The 22,109-nt window shown below is 50.3% G+C and overlaps 1 protein-coding gene across 1 annotated transcript; it reads left to right on the top strand.

Annotated features, from left to right (window-relative positions):
* Window positions 1–6,614: 6,614 nt before the first annotated feature.
* On the top strand, window positions 6,615–16,517 carry LOC131703098 (reticulon-4 receptor-like 2; the record flags this gene model as incomplete). Its single annotated transcript, XM_059005965.1, has 4 exons — window positions 6,615–6,812; window positions 7,295–7,552; window positions 8,197–8,888; window positions 16,331–16,517. Coding segments are annotated over 4 exons (1,335 nt in total), but the record flags the coding sequence as incomplete, so codon positions are not given.
* Between the last annotated feature and the right edge of the window lie 5,592 nt (window positions 16,518–22,109).

Below are 22,109 nucleotides of genomic sequence, written 5' to 3'. Positions count from 1 at the left end.
AGTGGGAGAGTACACAATGATATCATCTATGTATACAAAGCAACTGTTACCCTTCAGGTTTACCAGCACTTGTTCCATCAGACGTTGGAATGACGCTGCAGCATTCTTCAAACCGAAAGGCATCACCTTAAACTGATACAGACCGAAAGGAGTAATAAAAGCTGTTTTTGGTTTACTTTGATCATTCATAGCCACCTGCCAGTAACCAGAACGCAAATCTAAGGAACTAAAAACTGCGGCTCCCTCTAATGATTCCAAAATGTCATGAACTCTGGGCATGGGATATGCATCAAGGTCAGTTTTCTTATTTACCCCTCGGTAATCAACACAGAACCTAAATGTCCCATCCTTTTTTTCGGTCAAAACCACAGGTGCGGCCCAGGCTGAAGCAGACGGTTCTACAATGCCATCCTGTAGCATTTGATCAAGATGTTGCTTTATAATGGTTTTTTTTGTGTTCCGATACTCGATAAGCTCGGACACGCACTGGAATCTCATCGGTAGTAAGTATCACATGGTGGATTAAGTCTGTCTTTCCCAAACGGGAAGTACAAACTGACGGCCACTGCAGCATCAGTGGTTCCAACAACCTTTGCCCTTCAATCGTAACATTCAATTCTAATATCGGTCTCTCTCTTAATCCCAGATCTAGCTCTTTCCTCACCACCTGTGGCAAAGTGCCCCGCCCCTGTGTGCATTTGTGTGTTCTGTGTTGTGTATATGCGTGCGTATGTTAATGTTGGTGTATAGTCATTGGTACACGGGATATAAACGGGTCTGTGTTTCACATGTATTTAAAAAGTGTATATTTGTATTTAGGCACGGGATTGCACATCACGCACGTGCATTTAAAATATAATATGTGAACACGGGGTTTCACGTAATTAATTCACGTGCTGGGATTCAAGTGAATAATTAATTAGTAATTGAATCCCAGCACAACAGTATATATAGATGCACATTTTCACTCAGTGGTGGTTGGGTGTTCGGAAGAGGAGAACGGGTGAGAGAGAGAGAGAGGAGAGTTAAAAGAAGTAAAGATCATAAATATAAGTGTTTGTTCTCACCGTGTTTGTTTGTCTGTCCGTGCACCGTTTGTTTAGTGTTAGTCCGTTTTGTATGTCTGTTTATTTTGGCGTCAAGTGCCGTGTCCTGTTTTTGTACTGTTTACAACCCTTTTATTTGTTATTAAACGCTGAGTGCAGCCATTGCACTCAGCTCATCACAACCACTGTCTCTGTATTCTTTCCTGCTTCCGGTCTGACGCCACCCACTCTGGCCGTCTTTGTGACACGTGGTGTCATCGTGGGATAGCCGCGCCTCCAAGCGTCAGACCAGGAGGGGTCTGGAAAAAAAAAAAAAAAAAAAAAAAAAAGGTCAATGGCAGAAGACGCCATCAAACTGCGGGGCTGGTTCCTAGAAAATGCTGGGCTGGAGGCCCAGTCTCTGCCCATAATCGTCCGGGCCCTGTGGATGATGGACAGTGAGAGATGGGAGGCCTATCAGGAGGAACACACCCCAAACACCTTGGAGGAAGGTGTGGAGTTTCTCCTCAGCTACCTGGAGGCAACGATAAAAGGAACAGCAGCCCAGGTAGCAGGCCCACCAGCAGAGGGTGAATGCCTGCTGTCCCCATCTCCACCAGCAGAGGGTGAGTACCTGCTGTCCCCATCTCCACCAGCAGAGGGTGAATGCCTGCTGGTTTTGCCTCCACAGCCCAAATGGGAGGAGCCTGAGCGTCCACAGCCCAAATGGGAGGAGCCTGAGCGTCCACAGCCCAAGCGGGAGGAGCCTGAGCGTCCACAGCCCAAGCGGGAGGAGCCTGAACGTCCTACGCCTGAGTGGGAGGAGCCCGAACATCCTACGCCTGAGTGGGAGGAGCCCGAACGTCCTACGCCTGAGTGGGAGGAGCCCGAACGTCCTACGCCTGAGTGGGAGGAGCCCGAACGTCCTACGCCTGAGTGGGAGGAGCCCGAACGTCCTACGCCTGAGTGGGGGGAGCCCGAACGTCCTACGCCTGAGTGGGGGGAGCCCGAACGTCCACAGCCCAAGAGGGGGGAGTCGGTGCGTCCACAGCCCAAAAGGGAGGAGTCGGTGCGTCCACAGCCCAAAAGGGAGGAGTCGGTGCGTCCACAGCCCAAAAGGGAGGAGTCGGTGCGTCCACAGCCCAAAAGGGAGGAGTCGGTGCGTCCACAGCCCAAAGGGAGGCAAGTCGGGGTTTCCACAGCCCTGGGACCCAAGCCACCAGCAGAGGGAAAATGCCTGCTGGTTCAGCCCCAAGAGCCGGAAGGGGAGGGGTTACAGGCTCAACCCCCTGAAAATTTTTGGGGGGGAGAAGGGCAGGATGCTGGTGTCCCCCAGCAGCCTCTCGCTATGCTGCTGAAGGCAGCACGGCGCGCACATGCCCAGCCGCCACGGCAGAGGGAGCCAGCACCGCCAGGAGCAGAGGAGCTGGAGCTGCCTCTGCCTCCACCACCGCCAGGAGCAGAGGAGCTGGAGCTGCCTCTGCCTCCACCACCTCCAGGAGCAGAGGAGCAGGAGCTGCCTCCGCCACCACCACCGCAAGGAGCAGAGGAGCAGGAGCTGCCTCTGCCTCCGCCACCACCACCGCAAGGAGCAGAGGAGCAGGAGCTGCCTCTGCCTCCGCCACCACCACCGCAAGGAGCAGAGGAGCAGGAGCTGCCTCTGCCTCCACCACCGCCCGGAGCAGAGGAGCAGGAGCTGCCTCTGCTGCCCGTACCTCCGCAGGGAGTACGGTGGCCGGAGCCCCAGAAAGGGGAGCTGCCGGCCACGAAGGGGGAGGAGGTCTGGAGACCACCAACCCCAGCAGCAGTTTCGCTGCCGGAGATCATGGGGGAGGTCCGGAGACCTGCTCCCACTGCAGCTTTTTCGCTGCAGGAGTTCTTGTGGCCGGAGCCCCACAGGAGGGAGCTGCCGGCTACGAAGAAGGGGGAGGTCGGGGGACCACCTGCCCCCGCAGCTTTTTCGCTGCAGGACGGGACCAGCATGCTGTCAGCCGTGCCACTACCGGCAGGGGAGCTGACAGCATGTCCAGCCATGGGCCCACTAAAGCCTCCCTTCCCAGCCCGAGACTTTGGCCGGGACTGCTGGGTATTTAAGGGGGGAGGTGGCCGTTGAGGCCATGTGTGCTGCGCACAAGGGGGGGTATATGTGGCAAAGTGCCCCGCCCCTGTGTGCATTTGTGTGTTCTGTGTTGTGTATATGCGTGCGTATGTTAATGTTGGTGTATAGTCATTGGTACACGGGATATAAACGGGTCTGTGTTTCACATGTATTTAAAAAGTGTATATTTGTATTTAGGCACGGGATTGCACAACACGCACGTGCATTTAAAATATAATATGTGAACACGGGGTTTCACGTAATTAATTCACGTGCTGGGATTCAAGTGAATAATTAATTAGTAATTGAATCCCAGCACAACAGTATATATAGATGCACATTTTCACTCAGTGGTGGTTGGGTGTTCGGAAGAGGAGAACGGGTGAGAGAGAGAGAGAGGAGAGTTAAAAGAAGTAAAGATCATAAATATAAGTGTTTGTTCTCACCGTGTTTGTTTGTCTGTCCGTGCACCGTTTGTTTAGTGTTAGTCCGTTTTGTATGTCTGTTTATTTTGGCGTCAAGTGCCGTGTCCTGTTTTTGTACTGTTTACAACCCTTTTATTTGTTATTAAACGCTGAGTGCAGCCATTGCACTCAGCTCATCACAACCACTGTCTCTGTATTCTTTCCTGCTTCCGGTCTGACGCCACCCACTCTGGCCGTCTTTGTGACACCACCTTAGTGGGAACTGCCACAAAAAGCTGTGCCATTAGCTGCCACTCTGCCCCCCACACATTCTCACGAGAAAATGGAAAAAATGAATATCCCTCAGGCTTCTTTACTCCATACACCTGCTTCCCCAAGTCAAGCAATGTAGATGTTTTGACTAGGAAATCAAGTCCTAAAACTAAAGGCTGAGCTAAATGAGCATCATCCATTATGTAGGTGTCTACAGACCAAAACTCTCCATGAAGATTATAAGTCAAACGAAACTTGCCCAGTGCAGTATATGCCTGACCATTGGCCAACACAAAAGACTTTTCTGTACTTGGAGATAAACGATCCTTTGATTGACAAAGCTGTAACCAAAGATTATTCCTCATTAAAGTGTACGTACATCCAGTGTCAATCAATGCTAAACCTTCCCACCCCCGCACAGATAGCTTCAAAGCCAACAATGAAAGATGGCCATTACCAGTGGGTGCTAATTGAGGAGTGCTTGCATTGTTTATGACAGACATATCAGCTGCTATTCTAACTGATCCTTTCAACGGCTTCTTTGCCCCTCTCTCAGTTTTTGCATTTACTTTCCCCCAATACTCTTTCTGAGAGGACCAATCCCTTTCTACCATGGCCCCAACTCTCACCAAATCTGCCACCGATGACACCGACCCCCTAATAAAACTTGCTAGCTTGGGGTTTGCATTGCCCAAAATTCTATCTACTATTTCCGCCTCTGTCATACCCGGACGCCACTTAAGACAAAGTGCTCGGTAATCGTATGCAAAATCTCTTACACTTTCAGCTGGATCTTGAACCCGATCACGCAACCTTTTCTCCACCTCAGTTAAATAATCTGTGGGAAGAAAAGCCTCAATAAAAGCAGTTTTGAAAAGTGCCCATGTCTGAATTTTATGGCGTTCTGCAATCCACCAACTCTTTGCAGAACCCTTTAACACTGTTGACAGTGTAGCCAAGATTTCTGATTCCGTCATGGTTACTACCGACAAGAAATCCTGGCAGGCATCTATAAAACTCAATACATCAGTGGAACCTTCACCCTCTCCAAAAACTGGAAAACTTAGTTTAATAGGTGGTTTATAATTATATGCACGGGATCTAACACTTTCAGTCACCATAGGTCTCAGTGACAAAGCTTCCAAAGAGCTATTAGACACATCAGCCATATCAGGCTGGTAAGGCTGATAAGAGCGTGGAATAAAAGATACTTTCGGAGTGCTTGTTCTGCTCCGCATATCCCTTAATTCTGCCTGCCATTTCGCCTCCCTTCGCTCAAAACACCTGACCACTGAACTCTCCAACTGATCTAGCATTTTAGCCACAGAACTATCAATACTTTCAAATTTGTTATCAATAAATGTTCTTAACAGTTCCTCTCGATTGATACTGCTCTGAGATGCCATGGACATTTCATGTTCCAGTTTGTCTATACGTGCAGTAATTTGCTCCATCTTACTGAAAATAAAACCAAAATCGGGAACATTACTATCATCAGCTATTCCCTGAGCAGCTGTGGGGGATTCACTGATATATAACTCTTCCAACTTTGAAGTTAACTCAGCTAGCGGCTGTCTACGTGTGACACCTGGACCAGCAGTAAAATTTGCAAAATCCATACTATCCTGTATATATTCGTGATCTTCACCTTCTGCCATCTTGAAAATCCATAAACTCAGCCTAAACAAAATGTCTAACGTTCCCCGTACGGGCCACCAATCTGTAACGTCTCGCTCTTAGCACAAAACTAATCCCAACGGCAGGATTACCTCCCTGTATCAAATATACTCAAATTATTAACAAGGGGAAGGGCGAAGCGACAGTGCATCAAGGACGCGAGATCCCCCAATAAATACACTATAGAAACACGGGATAACCTTAAACATTTATTGGCTAAAATAATTGAAACTGTTCAACAAAACAAGATGGAAAAGAAGTTCCGAGCAAAAAAACAAAACATAAACAAGCCAGCAAAATATCCATTGCGAGAACAAAGTAACAAAATAAAACAAAAAAACAAAACAGTCCCGCAACAAAAATAAAAAAACAACGATCTCACCAAACTCCTGGGTACCCGCTTGCTTGAAGATCCTCTCGGAAGATGATGACCAGTAATCCACAAAAACTATGAACATGCACTTGAAAAACCAACCCCATCAGCAACGTGGTGCATTACAAGCCGGCTCCAGGCTTTAGCGATCGTGGGCAGCAAAGGTGAACAACACCGGCTAAACAGCCTGAAACTGGAACAAAGCACTTGCTGATAAAAAAACAAATCAACTTCCAACAAGAACGACAGTCGAAGGTAAACAGGATCGCTCTACCATGGCAAACCACCCCGGGAAAAAGAACGCCGCGGACTTTTCAAAAACAAGGAAGAGTCTCTAAACAGGAACTAAGGAGACGACAGGAACTCAAAAGGCAGGTAAGCAGCTCCCCCCTATGGCGTAACAAAGGTACTATTTATACTTGTCTAAAACAATCTTTCCATTAACAACGCTGCCGCTTCCAGCGAATAAGAACCTCGAAATGTATTTGGAACCTGGCCAGGCTTCCGTGCTGCCCAATTAAGGCGCAACACATGGTACGTTTATTGTACCATGTAGAACCAAACATTCAATTTAAGTGGCAGTGCCACAAATGTTCATTGAGACATGACTTCAAATCGGTCTGTATATTTGTTTATCTGCCTTTCTGTCTTGTCTGTCATATTGTTTATCTATCAGTCTATCTCTCTCCCCTCCCTTCTCCTCTCTCACACTCTCTCCTCTCTCTCCCCACGCAGGCTCGGTGTCTGTCTGGCTGTTGCTCTGGCTGGCAGTCTGCTCCCCTAGCCCTGCCTATTCCTGCCCCAGGCTGTGTGTCTGTTACCTCTCCCCGATGACGGTCAGCTGCCAGTCTCAGAACTTCTCGGCGGTGCCGGCCGGCATTCCCTACGACAGCCAAAGAGTATTCCTCCAAAACAACTGCATCACAGAGCTGCGGGCGCAGTCCTTCGGCTTCCAGACACAGGTACCATCTTGCCCTGTTCACACTTCACAATTATTTGTAACCCCCTTTTCTCCCCCAATTTATAAATTGTTTTTAAGACTATGTCTGCCTCACCACTGCTGCTGCTGCTGCTGCTGCGATCTCCCCCGCAGTGACTCCTTCTCGGCTGGGAGAGGCTGGAGATAGACAAACGCACTCAAGCTTTTGTCCTCAAACAACAACGTGCAAGCCCACACAATAATCTAAATGTAATTCAATTCCAGTACTTATTTTGTTCATATATGTAGTCTTTTACAGAGTTTTTTAAACATACATATATAATTACAGGAAGGTAGGATGTCGGAGACAAATAGAAAATGTATGGGGGGGTCCCTCTTTTAAGAGACACTATTTGACTGTCCCTTGAGTGCAGGTCTCTTAATACAGGTTTGACTGTAACTCGAAATTGAGCTTGAAAATGATCTTCCTCTCTCTCCCCCTCCTCTCTCTCTCCCTCTCATCAGGTCCTGTGGCTCTACTCCAACAACATCAGCTCCATCAAACCCGATTCCTTCAGCGACATGCGAGATCTGGAGGAGCTGGACCTGGGGGATAACCCCTCCCTGCGCACCCTCCATCCCGACTCCTTCCGGGGGCTGGACAAGCTGCAGAGCCTGCACATATACCGCTGCCAGCTGGGGACCCTGCCCGGAAACATCTTCAAAAAACTCTACAGCCTGCAGTTCCTTTACCTGCAGGACAACCTGCTGCAACACATTCAGGTGAGAGAGAGAGAGAGAGAGAGAGAGAGAGAGAGAGAAGAGACCTCCTATCTAATACAGTGTGCCTCCAACCCTGCTCCTGGAGCCCCCCCACCCCCCCCATCCTATCTAATACAGTGTGTCTCAACCCTGCTCCTGGAGAGCCCCCTCTATCCTATCTAATACAGTGTGTCTCAACCCTGCTCCTGGAGAGCCCCCTCTATCCTATCTAATACAGTGTGTCTCAATCCTGCTCCTGGATAGCCCCCTCTATCCTATCTAATACAGTGTGTCTCAACCCTGCTCCTGGAGAGCCCCCTCTATCCTATCTAATAGAGTGTGTCTCAATCCTGCTCCCGGAGAGCCCCCTCTATCCTATCTAATACAATGTGTCTCAATCCTGCTCCTGGAGAGCCCCCTCTATCCTATCTAATACAGTGTGTCTCAACCCTGCTCCTGGAGAGCCCCCTCTATCCTATCTAATACAGTGTGTCTCAATCCTGCTCCTGGTGGGGTTGACAGGAGGCAGATACATACAGGAGAGCTATAACACAAATAATTTTAATTTCATAATTTAACATACAAATTTTTGGTAGTACTGAATTTTGTGCCAAATATCAATCTCTGTCCCTCCCCTTCCCCCTCCCTCTCTCTCCCCCTCTCAGGACAATCTCTTCTCAGACCTGGTGAATCTCACTCACCTCTTCCTCCACGGCAACCGAATCCGAGTCCTGTCTGAAAATGTCTTCAGAGGGCTGGTCAACCTGGACAGGCTCCTCCTCCACGAGATCCGAGTGCGACGGGTCAACTGCAAATCCTTCAGGGACCTGGGTCACCTCACCACCCTCTTCCTCTTCAACAACGCCCTAACAGACCTCCCTGCTTCGGCCGTCTACTATCTCTCGTCCCTGCAGTTCCTCAGACTCAACGGAAACCCCTGGAGCTGCTCCTGCCAGGCCCGCCCTCTCTGGGAATGGTTCCGTCAGGTCCGGATCTCCAGCTCCGAGATCCTCTGCGCCGGTCCCGAGGAAAGGAAAGGTCTAGATTTGAGGTTCTTGAGAGAAATCGATTTCGCTCCCTGCCCCATGATGCCTTACTATCCGAGAGCCCGCGTCACTTACACCTTCAGCACCAGAACGAGATGGTGGTTCCCCAAATCGGGCAAGGCAAGCGGGGGGAATTCGAACAAATCTAAAGGCTTGGATGGAAAGAAAGGACAACAGCAAGACAACAGTTACATCAGTCCAGATAAAAGTCAAACCAAAAGTTACGAAGCTGAGTCCACATTGACGAAAGTTAAAGAGCAAGACTACTGGGAGAAATATGAAAACGAAGACTCCACTATTCGTTGTTACAAGTTGGATTGTTTGAAAGAAGCAAACGGGAAATCCAGAGGTGTTTGTCCAGACGCGTCCCTCTTTCTCCTCTCTCTCTCCCTCACTCTCACCCTCTCCCTCTCTCTCACCCTTCACTTTCTTTTTCCTGAAACCATGTGAAGAGCATTTGTGAATTTCCCCTTAAAGTCTATATTGAAAAGATATTACGATTCAATTACTGCTCTGCAGTGTTGAGTTTCCTATAGACCAGCTCTGCTCTGAAACTGCTGTGTGATAATGAGTCTCATTTAAACTGCTGTGCAATTGGCAGTCTCATTGAAACTGCTGTGTGACAGGGAGTCTTATTGAAACTGCTGTGTGATAGGGAGTGTCATTGAAACTGCTGTGAAATAGGATGAGTCTCATTGAAACTGCTGTGTGATAGGGAGTCTTATTGAAACTGCTGTGTGATAGGGAGTCTTATTGAAATTGCTGTGCGATAGGGAGTCTCATTGAAAGTGTTTGAGAGAGACCCAGGGAAAGCACTGTTTTAAAAGGAACTAATCTAAAAAGTTATATAAAAAAAATGAAATTTTGTCTTTCCTATAGACTCGCTCTGTACAGCTCTGCAGTGTTGATCTCTCTTTCCTTTTAACCTGCTCTGTGCAGCTCTGCAGTGTTGAGTTTCTTATATACCTGCTCTGTGCAGCTCTGCAGTTTTGAGTTTCCTATAGACCTGCTCTGTGCAGCTCTGCAGTGTTGAGTTTCCTACAGACCTGCTCTGTGCAGCTCTGCAGTGTTGAGTTTCCTATAGACCTGCTCTGTGCAGCTCTGCAGTGTTGAGTTTCCTATAGACCTGCTCTGTGCAGCTCTGTTCATAATGAATTACAAATTACACTTCTTTTAAAGTGTTTTGCCATTTTTTTCCCAGTTTTATGTCTCTCTCTCTCTTTGACTTTCTTAATTGCTACGAAAATCCCTACAAAATATTCTGCAACTGTTTTAAGATGTTTAAAGATTATATATATATATATATATATATATATATATATATATATATATATATATATATATATATATACACACAAAATGTGTTTCAGGTGTTACAATTTGAAACTGTTTTCTTTTTAGTTTGAAATTGCGTGTATTTTATTTAATTTCAGTGGAAAATGACTTTTTTTTTTTTTTAAGGGACTGGTCCATTTAGGTGCAGTCAAAGAGAGGGGTGAGGGAGTTTGGACTAGTAATAATACTATAATAATAATAATACTAATACTAATAATAATAATAATAATAATAATAATAATAATAATAATAATAATAATAATAATAATAATAAATAATAATAATAATAATATGCACAATAGCCTTAGACCAATCACCCCCTATACTATCTAAAATGGACTGTTCCGTGTTACTTTGTACTTTTTTTTTTTCTAAAGGTGTTGGATTGACTGAATTTGTGTAATTTTAGGAATTTGTTTATAAAGTTGTGTATTGATTTTTTTCATTTATGTATTTTTATTTGTTTATTTTGTTCATTCATTTTCATAATTGTTAGATCTCAGGAATTTAACTTTTTACAACATTTTATGGATTTTAAAAACAGCACTGTACTGTACTGGGGATCTGAGAGCCAGCTAATTCAATACAGTCCAGTCTAATCTAACAGCACGGTACTGTACTGGGGATCTGAGAGCCAGCTAATTCAATACAGTCCAGTCTAATCTAACAGCACGGTACTGTACTGGGGATCTGAGAGCCAGCTAATTCAATACAGTCCAGTCTAATCTAACAGCACGGTACTGTACTGGAGATATGAGAGCCAGCTAATTCAATACAGTCCAGTCTAATCTAACAGCACGGTACTGTACTGGGGATCTGAGAGCCAGCTAATTCAATACAGTCCAGTCTAATCTAACAGCACGGTACTGTACTGGGGATCTGAGAGCCAGCTAATTCAATACAGTCCAGTCTAATCTAACAGCACGGTACTGTACTGGGGATCTGAGAGCCAGCTAATTCAATACAGTCCAGTCTAATCTAACAGCACGGTACTGTACTGTACTGGACATTTTGGTAGGGAATGTGTTCACATGCGACAATTGACAAGCTCTTACCAAGATGGCAGCCCAACAACAAACAGAAAAAAAACGAAAAAATGAAAAAACGAGGGGATATGGCAGGAAGACAAGTAAGAGAATAATCTTTATTTATTGTATTTTCTTAATTAAACAGGAAATAGGAAACTTTTTTTTCTCAATGTCTTTTCTGTGTTTTCAACGTGTTGTGTTGTCAGGATACCGTACACACTTAACTCGCTCAGTCAAAAATAGATTTTTTGAAGCTTAACTATTTAATTTATTTTGTTGTAATATTTAAAAAAAATCTCCCAATTTGGAATATCCAATTGTTATTTTTATGGCGCTGCTGCAACTTCCCGTATCGACTCGGGAGAACGAAGACTCATCATGCGCATCCTCTGAAACAAACGCCGTCAGCCACCCTCCTCTTGTCACACTGCAACAGCAAAGACAACCGCACCTGGCTGTAGCGGTGTTGGAGGAAACGCAGTTCCGCCCACAACTCGCAGGCGACCGGTCGCCACAGGAGTTGCTGGAGCTTGTTGAGACAATGATTACCAAGCTGACCTAAGCCCTCCCAACCCGGGTGGCACTCTGCCAATTGTACGCCGCCCCCTCGGCATTCCTGTCGGCGATGGCATTGTTCCACAGTCGGCGATGGCATAGTCTGGATTGGAACCAGCGATCTCCAGGCTATAGGGCACACCCTGCATTTCAGATGAAGCGCCTCAGCTGGATGCGCCACTCTCCCCCCTCAACAATTCATCAATTCAGTAATTCAGTAGGCTACATTTGACCCGTTCAGTTAATCAGTGCAGTGTTTTTCACTAGTTTTCTGTTAGGTTCTCATCTGTTTTCTTTCTCAGTATTAGCCGTGATTTCCTGGAAAATGTGACAGTGGCGACCTGCAAGTTTGGTCCATCCATAATTAAATACTCTACTGCAGTTACTACTTGCTCTTAAATATAACTCTATTTAAGGGTGGGCATATAATAGTGGTCAGTCTACAGGAACCAGGGACTGAGGCAGATAGGCAAGTTCCTGCTTCAAGTAATTTTTAATTAACTACATTTGGTAACTTTGTAAGGTGGTGTTTGAATTAGCTGAGTTGGTGTGTGATTAGTACCAGGTGAGTGGTTTAATTGTACAGAAGTTGATTTGCTATCTGATTGGTTTCCACGCAGTTGTTCTTTTTATATTAAGCAGCCTATTTCTGCGCCAGCCAACAGAAGAGCCTCAACAAAAGAGCCGGGAGTCTAGCTGTGGGAGTCCAGCAAGGGGAGGCCTGCACTGAGACGCTATTCCAATAGATCCAAACCTAACTGGGCTCTAGAAGAAGCTATCTACTAGTCAGGTCTGTACCCTCCACCCTACTGCTCCTACTGTGCCTTTTGTCCTGCTTGCCCTGCTATGACTGTCTCTCACATCCCTGTTCTGTCCTCTCGTCCTCGTCCTCTGCCCTCCCTCCGCTGCTGCTCCTCCAACCCCTCTAACCTCATTTCTCTGCCTCTCCCCCCCTCCCGCACACTCTCTGGTGCACTCTGGAACTGTCACTCTTCTGCTAACAAAGCTGATTTCATATCTGCCTTTGCCTCCCACCTCTCGCTCGATTTCCTTGCTCTCACTGAAACCTGGTTGTCCCCTGATAACACTGTTACTCCTGCTGCCCTGTCCTCTCTCTACGTCCTGACCCATACCCCGCGTCTCACTGGACGGGGAGGTGGGACGGGTCTTCTCCTCTCTCCCTCCTTACTCTTTTCTGTCCCCTCCGATCTCATCTCGCTCTCTGTCAATACCTTTGAATTTCATGCAGTCCAACTAACCTTTCCCTGTCAACTCCTGCTCGTTGTTCTGTACCGCCCCCCTGGGCCTCTCACTCACTTTCTGGATGAACTCGACTATCTACTCTCCTCCCTCCCCTCTCTGTCTACCCCGACTGTCCTGTTGGGTGACTTCAACATCCATCTCTCCAACCCCAGCCACTCTGCTGGATTCCTCCCTCTCCTGCACTCCTTCGACTTCTGTCTCTCTCCGTCCCCTCCTACCCACAAAGCTGGCCGTCAACTGGACCTCACCTTCTCCAGGGCCTGCTGCCCCTCCACCCTCTCTGTCACCCCCCTGGACCTCTATGATCACTATTTCATCTCTTTTTCTCTGTCTCTCCCCCCTCTCCCTGCTCCTCCTACCCCCACTGTCACCTCTCGCCGTAACCTCCGCTCTCTCTCCCCCTCTGTCCTTGCCTCCACTGCTCTCTCTCACCTCCCTCCTATCGACTCCTTTTCACAACTCTCCGTAGACTCTGCTACCTCCACCCTCTTCTCCTCACTCACCTCCTCCCTCGACTCCCTCTGTCCCCTCACCTCCCGTCCTGCTCGCCCCTCCCCTCCCCATCCCTGGCTCTCCTCTGCGCTCCGCTCGGCAAGAATCACACTGCGATCTGCTGAAAAGAAATGGAAGAGAACCAAACTCCCTGCTGCCCTAGACCTTTACCGCACTCTCCTCTCCTCCTTCTCCTCTACTCTCTCCTCTGCTAAATGTGCTTATTTCCAATCTGTAATCCAAGCCTCCACTAACAACCCACGTAAACTATTCTCTACCTTCTCCTCCCTCCTAAACCCTCCCCCCCTCCTCCTCCCTCCTCTATCTCCCCTGATGACTTTGCCTCCTTCTTCTCTTCTAAAATCTCAGATATCCGCAAACTCTTTAACACCTCTCCCTCCCCCGCACCCTCTCCCGCTCCAACTCCTACACCCACTGCAACCCCTACTAACTCACCCCCCTTCTCCACCTTCTTGCCCCTCTCAGACTCTGACCTCTCCTCCCTGCTCCAGGGTCACAAACCCACCACGTGTACCTTGGACCCCCTCCCCACTCACCTCTTTCAAGCTGCTGCTCCTACTCTACTCCTCTTCATCTCCTCCCTCCTCAACACCTCTCTACTTTCTGGTGTCTTTCCCTCTGCCTTCAAAAAAGCCTCTATCACTCCCCTCCTCAAAAAACCTACCCTCGACCCCACCTCCCTCCAGAGCTACCGTCCTGTCTCCCTCCTACCCTTCCTCTCCAAAACCCTCGAGCGGACTGTACACCGCTAGCTCTCTGCTTTCCTGTCCAACCACTCTCTGCTTGACCCTCTCCAATCTGGCTTCCGCTCTGCTCACTCCACTGAAACCGCCCTCCTGTCTGTCACCAACTCACTTAAGTGTGCCCGAGCTGCCTCTCTCTCCTCTGTCCTAATTCTCCTCGACCTCTCGGCTGCCTTTGACACTGTTGATCACTCTATTCTACTATCATCTCTCGCTGACCTGGGGATCTCTGGCACTGCTCTGGCCTGGTTCTCCTCCTACCTCTCCAACCGCACTTACCAGGTAACCTGGCGTGGAGCAACCGCCACACCTCACCCTCTCTTAACTGGAGTCCCCCAAGGGTCAGTCTTGGGTCCTCTCCTGTTCTCTCTCTACACCCGCTCCCTGGGCCCCCTCATCGCATCCTATGGTTTCTCATACCATTTCTATGCTGATGATGCTCAGATTTTCCTCTCCTTCCCCACCTCTGACTCCACCATCTCCTCCCGTATCTCTACCTGTCTGTCTGCTATTTCCTCCTGGATGCACTTGCATCACCTCAAACTCAACCTCTCTAAATCTGACCTCCTTTTCTTTCCCTCCTCCTCCCCCTCCTCTGATCTCTCCATCTCTGTTCCTCTGGAATCTACCACACTCTCTCCCTCTTCCTCAGCTAAGAACCTTGGAGTCACCCTGGACCCCTGCCTCTCTTATTCCCAGCACATCTCCACTCTGGCTGCACTTGCCGATTTTTCCTGAGCAACATCCGAAGAATCCGACCCTTCCTCACCAACTATGCTACCCAGCTCCTGGTCCAGGCCCTGGTACTCTCCCGCCTAGACTACTGCAACTCCCTCCTGGCCAGCCTCCCTGCGTCCGCCACCCGTCCGCTCCAGCTCATCCAGAACTCTGCTCCCCGCCTGGTGTTCTCTCTGCCTCGCTTCGCCCACGCTACTCCACTACTCCCGCTCGCTCCACTGGCTCCCGATCACCGCTCGCATCCAGTTCAAGACTCTTGTACTAGCCTACAGATGCCTTGACCAGACTGCACCCAGCTACCTCCAGACCCTCATCTCTCCCTACACCCCCACTCGACCTCTCCACTCCACCTGCACTAGAAGACTGGCTCTACCTCCGCTATGCTCCCCTGCCTCCAGAGCCCGCTCCTTCTCCAGACAGTTGTTTTGTATTTGCCAGCTCGGTCTATGTCACATACCGTACTGTACTCTCCATTCTGTTTTGGGAGCTATTCTTGCAGCACCAAGAATGCTTGCTTAGAAAAGTAAATAGTAGCCTAATGTTTCAGTCTGAAAGAGCGGTCGAGATAGCAGCTTCCTGCAGATTGTTTTTTAAACATGTTTTTTTTTTAAACAGTGAAGCAATTATCACAATCGTTCTTTTGAATTCCTGTCCTATAATCACCATATAATAGTCCCACTGTAGATGTGGACGGAGTCTTGTGCGCTCGCGGGGTGTTTCCCATAGCGGTACCTTGGAAAGCTCCTGCTGTTCCGTGCTTGTGTGAGTCCTGGGGGGATGTGCGCGGAGTTAACGCTTGCTTTTTAAAAGCGTTATTCTATGCCTCGCAAAACTGGTTTTGTGCTTGGCACATACTTTTGAAAATAGCAGGATCACACATATTGTCGGCCACTCCCCCCATATTGTGCGATGCATACATTTTATTTCTGCACAGCGCAGAATGGATTGTGATGCGCAAAAGGACGTTTCGAATATAGAAAATTATGCGCATTTGCACATAACGGCCGTTTAATTGGTGCGCAAATCTATCCAAGATCGGGCTCAGTGACTTCAGTTCTAATAAGAGCAAGTACAAAACACAGCACGATTTTATAAATGAATAAATACATGAATGCAAATGTAAACAAATACACGTAGAAATACATACTTTTTTAAATATAGAAATTATTAAAATGTTTGAATAAATATTGCTATAAATGAATACATGTAGCACAACAATATTGATTTGGCTGATGCTGGTAAATTAAATCCCACCACTAAAACACATAAGCATGTTAAAATAAGTTATTCACAGATGTAGAGATAATATTATTTGTGTAATAAATAAATGTAACCCAAGGGGTCATGAGTTCTAATCCGACGTGGGGTCCTAGAGGACCTCTGCGGAGGACCCTGAACCACTGACCTCATTCTCCCATGGCTTGGGGAGAGATACTCTGCTTTGGTTGGGGCTGCTCTCCTGCGTTCAGTTCTTTTGGAGAACTTCCTGCATGGAGAGCAGTCCAACTTCCTGCATGGAGAGCAGTCCAACCTGCCAGTGCTTTGACCGCATGGTCTGCCCCTAAGCATCTGGCGCAGGACCGGTGCTCATCCTGACTGGGCAGCTTCGTCGCGCACTGGTCGCCCTGGTGGAAACCAGCGGAGGACTCAGTTGACTGCACTGACATGGCGACTAGGCGGGATCGGCGCCGAGGAGAACGCTGTCGGTGCCGAACACTCGGTGCCGAGACAGTCGGTGCCGATGGTGGGCGCGGTCGGCACGTAGGTGGTTACACCGGTGCCAAGACAATCGGGGCCGGGTAGGCGCTGTTCCAAGCCTGAAGGTCGGCGGGAGAACCGCGGTGGATGCCGGGGTATGCAGCCGATTCAGCCGAGCTGCTAGGCCCGTGGGGTCTCCTTACAGCACCAGAACAGCTCTCCACACGGTATCTGCAACTACACGAGGCCTCATGTAGTAGAAAAGAGTAATGGCCGCTCGCCAATCTCACAAGAGGGATCGAAACGATAAGTTGCGGATGCAACCCCGGTTCCCTGAAAGAGAAAATAACCATCAAGGTATGGGACATTGCCGTCAGGCAGTAGGGATTGGCTGAGCTTTATGTCAAAGCTGCCGATAGGCCTCCGCGCAAGCTGCCGTGTAAGCCCGCCCCCCAGGGAGCTTACTATACGCAGCGCGTGGAGAGTCACTTCCTCTTTTGCCCTTCAGGCCGTGAAGGCCTCCAGAGCGACCTGGCGGCTTGATGGTTATTTTCTCTTTCTGGGAACCGGGGTTGCATCCGCAACCTATCGTTCCCTTTCAAGTCGAAAATAACCATCAAGGTATGGGAACAGTGTACCCAAGCCGTCGCGAGGGAGGATTCTCGGCAGTAGGACAGCCTTACGTCATAACGCAACTGCGTAGGCAGTACATCTACACATATGCGGAGCTGCGCCTCAGCGTCTATGCTCGCAATGACACCTGTCCCAAGGTGGAATAGTCACACCATATTGTCAACCACTCTAGACGTCCACAACCTGAGGCGTCATAGAGTGCAACACAGATGCTCCAAATGACAGAGCAGAGGATTCCAGTACATTTAACCGGTAGAACCTCATAAATGTATGCGGTGTAACCCAACTGGCTGCAGCGCAAATGTCAGACATCGGCACCCCTCTAAAGAGGGCCCAGGATGTTGCCATACCCCTAGTGGAATGTGCCTTCAACTGCCCTGGTGGCGGAAGGCCCATAGAATCATATGCTAACTGAATAGCATCCACTATCCAATGAGAAAGGCGTTGCTTAGACAACGGCTGACCCAAAGTTTTAGAACCATGGCATATGAACAGCTGTTCTGTTTGCCTCACAGTCTTTGTGCGATCAATATAACACCTCAATGCCCGCACAGGGCAGAGCGTGTGTAACCGCTCTTCCTCTGGGGAAGAAAAAGGAGGAGGATGGAACGCCATCAACTCGACTGGTTGGTTCATGTGAAACGGGGATATGACCTTAGGTAAAAAGGCCGGATTTGGACGCATGGAGACCTTAGAACCGTCTCCTGCGAAACGAGTACATGATGGATGCACCGAAAGTGCATGTAACTCGCCCACACGTTTTGCTGATACCACTGACAGCAAAAACGCAGTCTTAATAGACACGAACTTCATATCCACACTGTGGAGAGGCTCGAACGGTGCCTTGGAAAGGGCTTCTAGCACCACATCAGGGCTCCATGACGGTAAACTGGTCGACCTTGGAGGCCGCAAGCGTCTTGCGCCCTTTAGGAACTGAGATGCCAGGAAATGGCAACCAGGTGATAACCCGTCAATGCGTACATGGCAAGCCGAAATAGCGGCCAAATACACTTTAAGTGTAGAGGGAGACTTACCCTCATCTAACAGCTTCTGCAGAAACTGTAATATCACTGCCATAGGGCAGGAGACCGGGTCATGGCCCTCAGCCAGACACCAACTCTGAAATAATTGCCACTTATACGCATATTGCGACCGAGTAGAGGGCGCTCTCGCACTCTGAATGGTGGATATAACCGCCGTTGAAAGCCCTAAGGCTGACAGGCGCTCCCGCTCAGGGGCCAAGCCCATAGCTGCATGAGCTTGGGTTTCGGGTGCCATAGCCCTCCTTGGGCTTGGGACAACAGGTCCGCTCGCAGAGGGAGCTCCCTCGGGCGACAGTGCAACAACTGCACTAGACTCGGGAACCATATCCTCCGAGGCCACCGAGGAGCGATCAGGATCACTGTCGATTGCTCTACCCTGACCTTCTCCAAGAAGGCGGGGAGCATCGAAATCGGTGGAAATGCATACAGGAGCCCTGGCGGCCATTCGTTAGCCAGTGCATCGACTCCTAGGGGGCTGTCGAGGTCCTTCACCGAGAACCATAGGGGGCAGTGCGTGGTCTCTCGCGAAGCGAAGAGATCGACTTGCGCTGTGCCGAACCAGTCCCAAATGCGCTCCACCACCCGAGGGTGAAGACGCCATTCGCCTGCAAGAGGACCTCCTCTGGACAGGAGATCCGCTGCGTAATTGACTCTGCCCGGTAGGTGAACCGCCCGCAGAGAGGCTAAACGCGGTTGAGCCCAAAGCAATAGCCGTGTTACCATCCGGTGAAGACCGGGGGACCGCAAGCCACCCTGGCGGTTGATATACACCACTACCGTGGTGTTGTCGGACCGCACTAACACGTGCTTGCCTAGAAGCACTGGCAAGAAGTTCCAAAGTATTGATGTGGGCCGACCTCCAGGGTCCTGACCACACTCCGCGAGTCCCCGACCCGTTCCAGACTGCTCCCCAACCCTGGTTGGAAGCGTCGGTCGTAATAACCTCCCTTCGGAAGATGGGACCCAAGCATACGCCCTGGCGGATGTTCGACGGAACTTTCCACCAGCGCAGTGCTTCCCAGCAGGTTCGGGATACCCTCAACCTGCGGTGTTTGTCTCTCTGCGGATGCAACGCGAAGGCATTGAACCAGGCCTGCAGAGGTCTCTGGTGTAGTAAGCCCAAAGGAAGGGCTTGCGAGGCGGCAGCCATCAACCCCAGCATGCGCTGACAGAGCTCCATGCTGACTGTTTCTCTCAACCTGAATAGGGAGAGACACCGCTCCAGTGAGGCAACTCTTTGTGTCGACAGGGTCGCTTCCATGGACACAGAGTCCAGATGCAGACCCAAGAATTCGGTCTGTTGGCTCGGCACAAGGCGGCTCTTTTCTGAATTGACCTTCAGACCTAGCCGCTGAAGATGGTCTGTAACCATCACTGTGTGCTGTGCCAACTGCTCCTTTGACTGCGCGCAGACGAGCCAGTCGTCCAGATAGTTCAGCAGTCGGATACCTTGAGCCCGCAATGGGGCTAAAATGGCGTCCATACACTTCGAAAAGGTTAGAGGAGCTAGAGACAGGCCGAATGGCAGGACACAAAACTCGTAGACCCTGCTCTGAAATGCGAAACGTAGGTACTTCCTGTGACCTGGACAGATGGGAACGTTAAAGTATGCATCTGTGAGGTCTACGGTGGTAAACCAGTTGCCTTGCCGGACAGACTGGACAATGTGCCTGTGCGTAAGCATCTTGAACGACAACACCCATAGGTATTTGTTCAGTAGTCGCAGATCTAAAATAGGGCGGAGCCCGCCGTCCTTTTTTGGCACTAGGAAGTACTTGGAGTAGAACCCCTGGTCGGTCAGAGCAGGGTCTACTAGTTGAATGGCACGCTTCTTGAGCAATGCCTGTATTTCTGCATTTAGAGCTGAGGACTGAACCGAGTCCTTCACTGCAGTTACCACCACTCCCCTGAAGGGGGGGGGGGGGGTTAACCGGAATTGAAGGGTGTACCCGGTGAGTATAGTTTTGCGCACCCAGATGTCATTGGTGCATTGTTGCCAGAATAGGAGCTGTGGAACAGTTTAGGGGTGGGTTAACGGCTGCCGGGGTTTCTCAGGGCTGCTTAGGCTGCGCTCGCTCACGAGGGGCCTGACCAGAGCCACGAGGGCGTGGTCTGCTACCTCCTCTGGGGCGCCACCCTCCGCGCTGCGGTCTTGCAAACGCGGGTTGGCTGCGTGCTTAAACCCCCAAAGGGACGGTTTTACTGCCCTGTGGGTGCGCTTGCTGCTGCGGCGGCGCCCTGCGCCATTGGCGCTCCTGCGGCTGCCTTGGCTGGAAAGGCTTGCTTGGCCACATCTTAGCCAACTGCTTCGACGCCTCACGCGCCTTGACGGAGCGTTGCAGCATCTCCTCCACCGCTGGGCCAAACGTGTGCCCCGGTGATATAGGAGCATCTAGCAACGGGGCCTTATCAGGCTCCTGTACCCTGGCCTGAGAGAGCCAGAGCTGCCTCCTTGCCACCACAAGGGAAGCAATGCTCCTGCCCTGTGCTCGCACATTCAGCTGAGCCAGCTTAACCAAAAGCTGCGCAACTGCACCCAGCTCGGTTCTAAGTCCGACGGATGGGGACTCAGGCAGGTCGCGAATCAGCGCCGCCTGGTAGACTGTCAGGAGGCTGGCCACGTTAGACAGTCTAACTGCCTCTGTAGCCGCGGCATAACCCTTTTTTAGGTGGGCCTCCGTAGTCCTACACTGCCTGTTAGGGCAGGAAGGGTCCTTAGCCAGCCCCGATAATGTCGCCGCCTTTACTAGCGCGGCGAACGCGGCGCCCACTGGTGGAAAAGACGCTAACCCAGCTTCGCTCGCCCCGTGCATGGTGAAAGCCGAAGCCTTGCGAGAAGTCGCAGGGGCGGAGGCCGGAGCTCCCCAGGTGGACTGCACCTCCTTAATAAAATCCGGGAATGCCGGGAGCATCCTGGACTGAAGTGGCGGAGCCGATGGCAACTCAAATAGAGAGCGCCGTGTTGGCTCTAACGCAGGCCAGTCCACGCCCAAGTGACGGGCTGCCCTCTCCACCACTGACCAGATAGGGTCATTAGTATCCAACATTTCAGGGTCGTCCTGCCCAGAGTGCTGGGATGCCACCTCAGTGTCTTCAAAGAGCGGGTCTGCGTCAGATGCGTCCCTTGAGACAGCATCGGCGTCCCACTCTACTTCCTGGGGCACTGGTGGAGGAACCATCGGCTGACTAGTGCTGGGTCCTGTTACCATCTCTGGGGCCCGAGGCGCCACATTCGCTAGGGTCATGAGGAAGGATTATTGTCCCATCATGAGCTCCATAAACTGCGACATCTTGGAGGTGAGCTCAGCCACCCCAGATGTGTCCTGATAGCGCCTACCCCTTCTCCGGCGAGGCGATCGAGATCTGGATCGAGACTCCCGACGGGGGCGAGCCCCGCGAGGGGAGGGACTGCCGGAACGTTCCCGAGCACGTCTAATTGGAGACCTCTGACCAGCTGTAAGCTGGGAAGATGGGCTCAGAGGGAGCTGAGACGTCGCCGGCAGCGACACGGTGGGGATGATGGTGGGGCCGAGACGGTGTGGAACGAGCCCGAGGATGGGGAACGACCTCCAACCGCCTTCCTAGCTCTCTGGTGAAGGGTGCGTGTCTGAAACCCTGCACATAGCTGGCAGTATGCCCTATCTGCCAGGGCAGATGTGGCATGGTCCGGCCCCAAGCATGCGACGCAGTCCTCATGAGGGTCGCTAGCAGGCAACTTGGCCTGACAGGTCACGCAACGGTGGAACCCAGACATAGTAGAACGCCGAAGCGTCTAGTATTGACGCCAAGCACCAAGAGTGTGCGTCGAGCACTGTCGCGTTAAACGCGAGGTGTGTGCGTCGAACGCCAAAGCGTCGGACACCAGCGTCAAGCACCTGAAGTGCGTGCGTCGAGCGCCGAAGCGTCGAGCACCGAGGTGCGTGCGTCAAACGTCGAGGGTGTGCGCGTCGAGGCGTCGAGCACCGAGTGCCGAGGTGCGTGCG

Source organism: Acipenser ruthenus, chromosome 32, assembly GCF_902713425.1.
Source record: "Acipenser ruthenus chromosome 32, fAciRut3.2 maternal haplotype, whole genome shotgun sequence".
Classification (NCBI taxonomy): domain Eukaryota; kingdom Metazoa; phylum Chordata; class Actinopteri; order Acipenseriformes; family Acipenseridae; genus Acipenser; species Acipenser ruthenus.
This window is presented reverse-complemented; position numbering and strand designations above follow the sequence as displayed.